Source organism: Myotis daubentonii, chromosome 8 (assembly GCF_963259705.1).
Source record: "Myotis daubentonii chromosome 8, mMyoDau2.1, whole genome shotgun sequence".
Taxonomy (NCBI): domain Eukaryota; kingdom Metazoa; phylum Chordata; class Mammalia; order Chiroptera; family Vespertilionidae; genus Myotis; species Myotis daubentonii.
Window position 1 is genome coordinate 16,268,049 of NC_081847.1, and position 12,251 is coordinate 16,280,299.

A 12,251-nucleotide genomic window follows, 5' to 3' on the forward strand; every position below is an offset into this window, starting at 1 on the left:
CAATGATTTACATACAATACCAAACCTTACATACTATCTTGCCTTCTCTATAACACACACTTTCTCTCATGCCTACTAGTCCAAAATAAGCAATAACTTTATCTGCCATCTGTGAATGTTGGTTGGTAGTCTGTTTCCTCACTCCTATTGCTGCCATGCCCATGTGCTCTGAGCCCATGGTCTGTTGCTACTATTACAGAGAGCTGAGTTGGAGAGTAAGAGTTTAGGCAGTAAAGAATATCTATAGTATTCGAAAAATTGAGGAATACTATTCTCCAAAATGACCCTGACGGATCCCTGGAAGGAAAGGGGAAATAGGCAGCAAAACCCACCCATCTCTCTTGCTCCAGCTATGAGACGTTTGCATGTCCAAGTGATGCTTCCAGCACCATCACCACCTAGTACCTTGGTCCCATTTAAATCACTGCAACCACTTAGCTATCTATACTTTATCCATTTTCTTTCTTTCATATTATTTAGATATTTTCATATTGATAAAAATAAACTTAACATAATTAAAAATATCTTAAGGTAAAAGAAATAGAAAAAACTATAAAACAACTCTAGGGTAAGTGATAAAATTTACACACAACTGCAAGGGACATGTGATAGTCACCACTCTTCAATGCCACATAAAAGTAGGTCACTTACAGAGTTATTCTGCATCCTCATTTCATAGGCTGCTTGTCTCGGATTATTGGCTACTTGAGAACCTGAATTTCTTGAACCCAAGGCATGAGGAGTCAATATTCCACCAGGAGTGAAAGCTGGTTGATCTCTCTAACATAAATGGAAATAAATGTAGAAATTAAAATTAAACGACAACACAGATGACAGGAAGAAAAGAGGGCAACAAAATAGAGTCCCCACTGTAAGCACTTAAAAAGTGAAAATGGATTTCCATTCACATTACATAGTTGTTGACACTTTGATCTGAGTGAAACTTACCCTATAAATAACAGTCGGCAATATTTAACAACTCTGAAAGTACAAATAACTCACTGTTCTGATATATACAGAGAATCTATCCCAGCTAATTAGGCTAATCTATTATGTTTACTTACAATTTCAGAACACATTCAAGACAAAATTCTAGGCAAATTAAGTATAACTAATAAGATAAAAAAACAAGTCAAGAGTTTGATTTATACTTAGAAATACAACTTTTATGTACTCTTCACTTTCCTAGAATTAATTCACTTTGCAATTAATTAGAGCTATGACTAAAGCTGTAAAAGTTAACAATCATGGCTGACTGATACAAGAGAGATTTTTTAAATAGACACTGACTGAAAGAAAATAATTATATAGAGGGTAGAAAATAAATATGCCCCTCCCATTCTAAGTGATTTGAACCTACTTGCAATATTAAACAACTCTACTTGTTTTCTTTTCTAAATTCCTAAAATTGCTCAATTCCAACAAAATCCTATCTAATAAAAGAGAAACATGGTAATTGGTGTACGCCCGCTACCCTTCCCATTGGCTAATCAGGGCAATATGCAAATTAACTGCCAGCCAAGATGGCGGCCGGCAGCCAGGCAGCTTGAAACTAACATGAGGCTTGCTTGCTTCAGTGACGGAGGACTCCAACGTTCCCCACCTGCCGCTGCAGGCCTCTGAGCTGCAACTCTAAGCAACTATGTAACAAATATAGAAGCTAAACAAAACCCCAGAAACCTGCTTTAGTCCGCCGGGCTTCAGCCAGCAGGATCACAATATTGTAAGCAAAGGCCAGAAACCTACTTTCAGCAGCGGAGGCCTAAGAGCTGGAGCCAAGCCTCAAAGCTAAAGCTGGCGCAGAATTAAAAAAAAGAAAAAGAAAAAAAGGAGCGGTTGGGAACTTCAGTCACCCCCAGCCTGAAAATAGCCCTCAGCCCCTCACCCAGACTGGCCAGGCACCCCAGTGGGGACCCCCACCCTGAAGGGGGTGTGACCAGCTGCAAACAGCCATCAGCCCCTCACTCAGGCTGGTCAGGCACCCCAGTGGGGACCCCCACCCTGATCCAGGACACCCTTCAGGGCAAACCAGCCGGCCCCCACCCGTGCACCAGGCCTCTATCCTATATAGTAAAAGGGTAATATGCCTCCCAGCACCGGGATCAGCGTGACAGGGGGCAGCGCCCAAACTCCCTGATCGCCCTGTGGCTCTGTGTGTGACAGGGGGCGGGGCCACAACCTCCCTATCCACCCTGCTCTGTTCGTGACAGGGGAAGGCGCCCCAACCCCCTGATCAGCCCTGCTCTGTGCCTGATAGGGGGGAGCTCCCCAACCCCCTGATCACCCTGCGGCTCTGTGTGTGACAGGGTGCGGCGCCCCAACCCCCCCCCCACACACACACAGGCCCTGCTCTGTGTGTGACGGGGTAGAGCCATAACCTCCCCATCGGCCCTGCCCTGAGTGTGAGAGTGGCGGCGCCCCAACCCCCGGATTGGCCCTGCTCTGTGTGTGACAGGGTACAGAGCCCCAACCCCCCTGATGGGCCCTGCTCTGTGAGTGACAGGGGACAGTGCCCCAACCCCCTGATTGGCCCTGCTCTGTGCGTGACAGGTGGCGCCGCAACCTCCCCATCAACCCTGCCTTGAGTGTGACAGGGGACGGTGCCCCAACCCCCCAACTGGCCCTACCCTGAGTGTGACTGAGGGTGGCATCAAAACCTCCCGATCGCCCTGCTCTGTGCATGGCAGGGCAGCGCCCCAACTCCCCAATCATCCCTGCTCTGAGCCAGACCAGGGGCTGCACCTAGGGATTGGGCCTGCCCTCTGCCACCCAGGAGCAGGCCTAAGCCAGCAGGTCGTTATCTCCTGAGGGGTCCCAGACTGCGAGAGGGCACAGGCCGGGCTGAGGGACCCCCCTCCCCCCCAAGTGCACAAATTTTTGTGCACCGGACCTCTAGTGTAATAATAAAAGGCAGTCCCTAAACTCCACGAGTTTAAAATCTAGTAAGGAAGATAAGAAAAACAAGAACTAAAGAAGTTAAGCATGCAATTAAGAAAACAAATATCACTGCAAGAAGCCCCAGAGTGAAAAGAACTGCTCCACCTAGTCTATGAGCAGAAGAAATAGAGACTTTGTAGAAAAGGTAAGATGTGAGGGAGTCATGAAGTAAAAAAATCCATTTGAAGGTACCAAATGAAGGCAATGATCTGAGTCTGGAGGTACATGGTGTATTAAGAAGGCAGAAGGGAAAAAGCTGGGCAGGTAGAATTAGACCAGATCATAGTGCACTCTGCATGCCAGACGAAGATTAAACTGTATTCTGAGGAAACTAAGGAGTTACTGGTGATTTCTGAGTACAGAAACAACAAAGTTTTGAGTGTCATGTTCTGGGAATACTAACCTGACAATGATGTAGACAAAATTTAACTTTCAAGAGGATACAAAAGGTTAACTGTTTTTATTACAAAAGCAATACCTGATTAGGATAAATGCCAACCACCCCCTCCTGCCCATCAATTGTATCCCTTCAGATGCTTGAAAAAGGACTTCTTTACTTTCAACCCCAGCATTCTTTCTCCATGTAAGAAGGCAGCTGGGGGAGCACTATGCCCCTACCCAACCCTTACTGGATAAGAAATAAAAAGCTATTGTAACAAACATTTTCCTTCCAAACTGTAAGTCATGCTATTGCCAATCTTATTATATTAATTAAAACTCACCTTCATTCTCTTTCTTTTTTCTTTCTGACGTCTTCTAAAACTGTCCTAAAAGTATAAAATCCACATATTCTGTCAAATAATTACACAAAAATGTAAGAGTTAAACATTACCAGGAATGATTTGAGAGACAATTAAAGTTTTTAAAGGAAGACCCCAGAAACCTAGGTACATAATTCAACTAGGTAATAGACTATATGTTTAAAGTGCTGCTTATCAGAACTTTAGATGGGTAGAGAGCATTCTATATTTAGGTACAATTTAATTTTCCTCTTAATTTTTTTCAGATGGTTTTTATATCATTCCAGGAAAGAATGAAAGACTCATGACAAAAACTACTGACTCTACCCTGGAGCGAACAGGCTACCAATGTGGAGAAGATACAAATAGAAAAACAAAGAATTCTTAAGCTGTAGTTGAAGTCAGTTAATAATCAAGATGTCAGTTTAAAAATATTGAGAAGACAATTTAATAGCGAGCCTCTGTTACCTAAAATGGGCTTGACAATTTCTAACTCTGTAACATATATGACACAGTGGGTAAAGAGAGAAGTGGGCTCTATGCAAACACCACCCACACCCCCGGACTCTCAAAAGTCAATTTAATTAAAGGAAGGACATTCAGATGTTCACACTGCTTTTTCTGGGCCAATTTTAACTCATAGGAAAGGGTCCAGACTGCATCATCAAGTTTTCAAAATGCAGCCGTGATTTCAACTGCATAGGGTTTGGGGTTGATGTTGCTTCCTCATCAGTTGCTCAGACCATTTTTCAATTGCTCAGACAAAAATAGGACTCAATCTTGATAGCTTTTTCCTCACACCTAGCATTTAACCCATTAGCCAATCCCATTGGTTCTATCTTCAAAATATGCAGAATCCAACTAGCTCTTGTAACCTCCACGACAACTATACTAGCTCCCTTGGACCTGACTTCCTGCTTCTATCTTTGCCTCCATACAATGAGTCTCAATATTACAGCTAGTGGCCCTTTGATAATCTTGTCACTTTTATACTCAAACCCCTCCAGAGTGAAAGCTAAAGTCCTTATAATGACCTGTAGGGTCCTGCCAGATCTGGCCTGCCATCACCTTTCTGATCTCTTCTCTGCTCCTGCCACAATGGCTCCTTGCAGTTTTGTGAACATCTGGGTATGCTTCTGCCGAGCCTTTCCACTGGCTATTCCCTCCATCTGAAATGCTCTTCCTGCAAATGTCTGCATAGTTTACTCCCTCCCATCCTTCAGGTCTTTATTCAAAGTCATCTGTGGGCATGGCACCCTCTAACCACCTTTTCTAGAATTGCAAACTACCTATCACCACCTTCCTAGCTATTTCCTCACCTGCTTTAATTTTCTTCATGGCACTTATCCCTAACACATTACACAATTTACTTAAGCTTTTGTGCTTATCATTCATCTCCCCCAGAAGAATGTCAGCACTGCAGGGTTAGAAATTTTTGTGTTTTTTTGTTTTGTTTGTTGTATCAGTTAACACTCGAATACTATCAGGCACATGGTAACACTTAATAAATATTTGCTGAATAATCAGACAATATTTGTAAGGTTAAAAGGTTAAAGGGCAAACCTCAAAGCTCATAAAACAAAAAGCATCACATTTACCTAATTGCTCAATTTAAATAAGAAATATTGATGCATGCTTCTTCTACTATCTGTTCTGCTAGTCAGTTAAATACCTATTTCTAAGAGTGGTAGTCACACCTATGCACAATAGGTCCATCTGGGTGCTATCAACTCCTTTGGAAATCTGTCAAAAGTGGACACACTTTCCAAAAAAATACATAGCACCATATACTTTTAAATGGAATTTCTGAGAGTTCATAAATTCCCCCCCCCCCATGCCCAACCATACTGATGGATATCATATGATGTCAATGACACCAAAAAGACCCAAGGTTTTAAAATGTCCTTTTTGTCAGGCTGCTGAAAACCATTATTAACTAAATCTGAAGCACTCTGGTATCTATCAAATCCCATATAACCTGCCCTAATGCTAAATATCACCAATATTTAACAGTGTAAAGTCTGCTAAAGCCACATAAAAAGACTGTTGTAACATGAAGCTTTTACACCAAGCAGTACACACCACATATAGTTTTTTCTTAAAACATAAATGGCAGTAGGTCAAGTGGAGCCACTATAATTGTTGAAGACTTATTTAACAATGGCTGTCCTGGTAGACATTTGGTATCCCAGACAAAGTTAGTTCTGTTATTTGAATTTTACATATGAAAATTTCTTGCCATCACAGAAGATTACCAAATACCAAAAGCTTTGGATTGCTTACAATCCACTCACTCTTTTACTTAAAATGGTACTCCAAATTCTAAAATAAGAGATCACTAGCTACAGTATACAAAATTGAAGAAAATATGAAATCTTGTCAGATACAACGACATGTTGTAATGTTAGGAGATCATGAAGCAATATAGCAATATTATGTTGCTATTTGCTTAAAATAGCCATATAACTTTTTATAAAATCAGTTTCCAAAAATATTTCCTTCACTCTTATTTGCTACTATTATCTGCTCATTTTACCCACTGCTTGCCTCCCTTGCCACTCCCCCACAACCCACTCAGCCTCCAAGCTGCTGCCCCTCTCCCACACTCACTCCCCAGGGCCTCTGAACCCCTGGCTGCAGACTAGGGGCCTGTGCATATCTGTCTCCTCTCTTCAGGTATTTCCTCCTATCTCTCTAGAACTGGCTCCTCTTTCTCCTTATATGCCCACATGTCTCGAGGTTTCTGTTGGAGGCACTTTCACTCCATACAAGCTCCCAGGGATTTCAAGTTCACACTCATGACTTGAAGTACCTCCTAGTCGCTAATGGTTCTCAAATCTCCTTTAAAAAAAACTTCTACTCTGAGCTTTACACATATCAATCAAATTGCTTTCTGGGCTTTTCTCCTTTCAGGTGTCCTGAATGCTTGAGGTATCACTCAAACTCAGTATTTCCAAAATGAAATTTGACTTCTACCTTGTCACCACCCTAACCTGCTCTACCCTCAGTACTTACTATGTCAGTAAATGGCACCAGCAAACTCAACTGTCCAGGTCAAAACCCCAAACTTCTCACCTAAGCCCTCCACACTATCAGATGTAATCAATTACTAAGAGCTTTGTTTCCCACTTTTAAAAAAATCTTTATTGTTGAAAATATTACATATGTGCCCTCATTTCCCCCACTGACCTCTTCTAGCCTGCCTCCACACACTTGGCCCCAGGCCTTCATCACCCTATGGTCTGTGTCAATGGGTTATGCATACAAGTTCTTTGGTTGATCTCTCCCCACCCACCTACCCACCCTCCCCACCTTATTTCTCTCTCTTTTAAGTTTAAATTTCTTACTCAAAGCTGCAACCCTCTGCCTTGGCTGATGCAATCCAAATCACACCCCCTACATTCTACTACCAGAGTACAAAGTTCCTAGCTCTTAACCTGTCTTCCAGAGCATAAATATTTCCTATAAACATGGCAGCTCAATCCCAGCATTCTTGTAGCCTTAGAACCCTCATTTAATATCCTACTGATTAGACAGGTGTTTAGATTTATAGCTTAAGAATATGAAGAGAAAAAAAATTACAATGCAACTCACAGTGTACAATATATATAATTCCACAAAGCAAGCATCAAAACCTTTATAAAATAATGAAAGCACTACCACTCATGATTACAGTGATATTCTATACACTATAATAATATAACAACGCACTCAAAGAGGTTAAAGTACAATCACAGGATCATCACAGCCTATTAGAGACAGGAGCAATTTAGCTACTGCAATAGAAACACTTTACCTCATCATCCTTTCTCTTTTTAAAAATGCTATCCTCAACTTCACCAACTGCTAACATGATCATCTGTACTCTTTGCAGATTGACATAACCACTTTCTGTTAGGTAACCCTGTAAGTAATAAAATACATGTAAAATGACCTTCTTATAAAAGCAAATACTTCTGTTTTAAAATTATTCAAGAGTAAACTTACCCCAGTTTTGTGTACCACATTTTTGTATATGTTGACCAAACGATCAATTGCACCTTCCCTGCCACCAGGAAACAAATATTATACATTAGGACTAGTATGCACTGTAAAGGCAAGGAGGCTAAAGCAAGTCTTAAAACCCACAAAAACACACATACCTAATTTCTAACGATGGCAGATGAGGAAGAAAGTCATTTCCCACAAAGAAGCACATGAAGACCCAGTCATCAATGCTCCTCTCAACATCAAATGTGAATGGAAGGCTGGCCATGGTGAGCTCTCTTTCCAAATACTACAACCAAAAAGGAACATTGGCATTAAAGCTATTAAAGGCACACTTCTCTTAGAGTACCAATTCCAATGATTATGACTACATACCTCACGAAGAACATTAAGACGAAGGAAGATAAACTCTCCCTCTGCGCAAGGAAGACTATCTGCAAGTTCATCGTGCTACAAGAAAGGGATCAAGGATTAAACATGTCCACTCTAAACTCTGTAAATTTTCAATCAAATAAATATGGCTTTTGTAAAAGCAGATGCATTTTAATACTCTATTTTTTAAAATAAAAAAAGAATTCACCATAACATCCTAAATAATAAAAGCGTAAAATGCAAATCGACCGAATGGTGAAATGACCGGTCACTATGATGTGCACTGACCACCAGGGGGCAGACGCTCAATGCAGGAGCTGCCCCCAGTGGTCAGTGCACTCCCACAAGGGAAGCACCGCTCAGCCAGAAGCCGGGCTCATGGCTGGCGAGCCCAATGGCAGTGGCGGGAGCCTCTCCCGCCTCCGCTGCAGGCAGGCGATAAGAAGAGGTCCCGGACTGTGAGAGCCCCGGATTGCAAGAGAGATGTCTGCCTGCTAGCTAAGCCAGCAGGCAGACATCCCCTGGGGTTCCCAGACTACGAGAGGGCACTGGCCGGGCTGAGGGACCCTCCCCGCCACCCCTGTGCATGAATCTTGTGCACCGGGCCTCTAGTTTTGAAAATAAAAATTACCCATGATCCCAGTCACACTTACACAAGGAGTAGCAAATGATTTTTTTGAAGGGGGACAGTAAATACTTTAGCTTATAGGGGTCATATATGGTCTCTTTCCCATATTGTTTTATGTTATATTTTTTTGTTGTTTACAACCCGTTAAATGTATAAAAATCACTCTTAGCTCATAGGCCAAATCTGCAATCCATTTAGGGCTGTAGTTTGCCAACTCCTTACCCACACACAACCAATATTAGCATTTTGATGTAAAGTCCTCTAGATCTTTCTCTGTAAACATATAGTATATTTCTTACCTACCTTTCTTCACTCAGCATGTCTTTTTTTTTTTTTTTTTAGTATATTTTTATTGATTTCAGAGAGGAAGGAAGAGGGGGAGAGAGAGAGAGACATCAATGATGAGAGAGACTCATTGATTGGCTGCCGCCTGCACGCCCCACACTGGGGACTGAGCCTGCAACCCAGGCATGTGCCCTTGACCGGAATCAAACCTGGAACCCTTCAGTCTGCAGGCCGATGCTCTATCCACTGAGCCAAACTGGGTAGGGCTCAGCATGTCTTTTTAAAAGGTTCCATATATTAAAACAAAAACCCCTTTAGAAGGGACTGGATATAATCAAGTAACCCAAAACATGTAGAAACTAGGAGTAACTTTAATATCTAAAACAAAAAGTTTAATATATTTGACTTGTAGTTCCTTTTAAGAAGCATAACCACTGAAAAAATAACTCTTACAAATAAACCATGTGTAATATGCATTACCTATAAGATCTAAGTCTCATGTAGATATGTTAGAAAAAGTGGAAATAATATAAGAGTATGTACATGCTCTTAAATGTTTATTTACTTAAAAACTTAAAATCTGATCATATAATTAGGTGGAGAAAAAGCATTTGACAAAACCCAGCATTCATTTATGATAAAAATTCTCAGCAAAGTGAGAATAGTGGGAACATATTTCAACATAATAAAGGCCACATATGATATACCCAAAGCCAACATCACACTCAACAGGAAAAAACTAAAGCCATTTCCCATACGATCAAGTTGTCCACTTCCACCACTTTTATTCAACATGAGAGGCCATATGCACGAAATTTGTGCAAGGCTGCCTCAGCCCTCACAGCCCTGGCTTCCTCTGGAAGGTTGTCTGGAAGGACGTCCAGACAGTCGTTCTGTTGTTCAGCCATTTGGCCAATTTGCATATTACACTTTTATTATTATAGATAGGTATTGGAAGTGCTGGCCACAGCAACCAAAACAACAAAAAAGTCATCCAAACTGAAACAAGAAAACTGTCATTACTTATGACATGACATAGAGAGAACACTAAAAATTCCACCAAAAAATTCCTCTTAAATAAATTCAATAAAATAGGATACAAAATTAATATTCAGAAATAATTGCATTTCTATCTATATATCTATATTAGAGGCCCGGTGCATGAATTCATGCATGGGTGGGGTCCTTTGGCCTGGCCAGCAATTGGGGCTGATTGCGGGGATCAGCCAGCCAGGGGAGGGACTGCAGGAGGTTGGCCAGCCTGGGGGAGGGACCACAGGAGGTTGGCCTGCCAGCTGGCGGGGTGTGGGGGGAGAAACCACAGGAGGTTGGCCGGCCGCGGGAGGTTGGCTGTGGGAGTGCACTGACCACTAGGGGGCAGCTCCTGTGTTGAGCGTCTGCCCCCTGGTGGTCAGTGAGCTCCCAAAGCGGGAATTCCACTCAGCTGACCAACGGGTGCCAGACGCTGGGCTCATGGCAGGCAAGCGCAGCTGTGGTGGCACGAGCCTCTCCCATGGACACTCCTCCTGCGCGCCCCTCCCTCCTCTGGCATCAGGACCAGCATCGGGATTGATTGGGCGCAAGCCCGCAGGCCGCTTCTCCATCATGGGCGCACCAGTATCGTCCTAGGACAGGCACGCGGAGACCACAGCAGAGCGGCAGTGAGCCTATCAAGCAGTGGCGGCAGCAGGTACAGCGGGGCCAGGATGAGGGGGTGTAGGACTGCCGGTTTCGGCTGATCCCCGCAGGCCAGACTGAGGGACCCCACCGGTGCATGAATCTGTGCACTGGGCCTCTAGTATGCCAACAATGAACTATCAGAAACAGAATTTGAGAAAACAATCCCATCCACAATTGCATCAAAAGAAAATTAAATACCAAAGAATATATTTAACCAAGGAGGTAAAAGACCTGTACTAAGAAAATTACAAGACACTAATGAAAGGGATTGAAGAAAATAAAAATAAATGGAAACATATGCTGTATTCATGAATAGGTAGAATTAACATTGTTAAAATGTCCATACTACAAAAAGCATCTACAGATTTAACACAATCCGTATAGAAATACCAACAGCATTTTTCACAGAACTAGAATAATCCTAAAATTTAACATGGAACCACAAAAAAGAAAAAAAAAAAAAACCCTAGAAACACACAAATAGCCACAACAATCGTGGGAAAGAAGAACAATGTTGGAGATAACATGCTACCTGATATCAAATTACACTAGAAGGCTACAGCAATCAAAACAACACTGTGCTGGCATAAAAAGACACGTAGATCAATGGAACAGAATAGAGTCCAGAAAAAGCTAAAGGAATAACCACCAAACCAGTATTACATGAGATGTTAAAGGATCTTCTTTATGAAGAAAAAAAAGATAAATAATATGAACAATAAAATGGCAGTAAGTACATAGCGATCAACAATTGAACCTAAAAAAACAAATAAACAAGCAGAACAGAAACAGACTCACAGATTCAGACAATGTTTTGACATTGCCAGACTGAGGGCGGGGGTGGGGGGAGGAGAAGGATGGGTAAAAAAGGTGGAGGGATTAAGAAGTTCAAATTGGTTGTTACAGAATAGTCATGAGGCTGTAAAATACGGCATAGGGAATATAGTCAATAATGTTCTAATAACTATGCATGGTCTCAGATGGGTATGAGATTTATCAGGATTAACACTTAGTAAGTTATATGATGTCTAAATCATTGGGTGTACCTCTGAAACTAATACAATAGTGTATGTCACCTGTAATTAAAAAATGAAAAAGTATTTAAAAAATAAAATAAAATAAAATAAAATAAATGGGCAAAGGACATGAATAGACACTTCTCAAAAGAGGACATAGAGATAACCAACAGACATATGAAATGATGTTAAATGTCACCAGAGTAATACAAATTAAAACCACAATGAGATTATCATCTCACACCTATCAGGATAGCTATCATCAATAAATCAACTAAGAACAAAAAACAAATATTGGCCAGGACGTGGAGAAAGGGAAACTTTCATGCAAAGTTTGCCGAATTGCAGATTGGTGCACCCACCATGGAAAGTACTCACAGTAAGGTGGCTCCTCAAAAAAATGAAAATAGCACTACTGCCTGGCCAATGTGGCTCAGTGATTGAGCACTGACCCATGAACCCAGAGGTCCCTAGTTTGATTCCTGGTCAGGGCACATGCCCGGGTTGCAGGCTCAATCCCCAGGGGAGGGGGGGGGGGGGGCGTAATGCAGGAAGTAGCTGATCGATGTTTCTATTTCCCTATCCTTCTCTCTTCCTCTCTCTCTA

General features: G+C 41.9%; 1 protein-coding gene across 2 annotated transcripts in view; it reads right to left on the reverse strand.

Annotated features, from left to right (window-relative positions):
• Window positions 1-12,251, reverse strand: part of XRN2 (5'-3' exoribonuclease 2) — a 93,459-nt gene that overhangs the window by 47,055 nt on the left and 34,153 nt on the right. Inside the window, exons 10-15 of one of the 2 annotated variants that reach the window (XM_059705403.1) lie at window positions 8,040-8,114; window positions 7,820-7,953; window positions 7,665-7,722; window positions 7,474-7,581; window positions 3,660-3,704; window positions 652-780 (exon numbers count right to left, since the gene is read on the reverse strand). In XM_059705403.1, the coding sequence (XP_059561386.1) occupies window positions 652-780; window positions 3,660-3,704; window positions 7,474-7,581; window positions 7,665-7,722; window positions 7,820-7,953; window positions 8,040-8,114 (549 nt within the window). The remainder of the gene's footprint in view (window positions 1-651; window positions 781-3,659; window positions 3,705-7,473; window positions 7,582-7,664; window positions 7,723-7,819; window positions 7,954-8,039; window positions 8,115-12,251) is intronic. The other variant, XM_059705404.1, reaches the window with a different exon arrangement.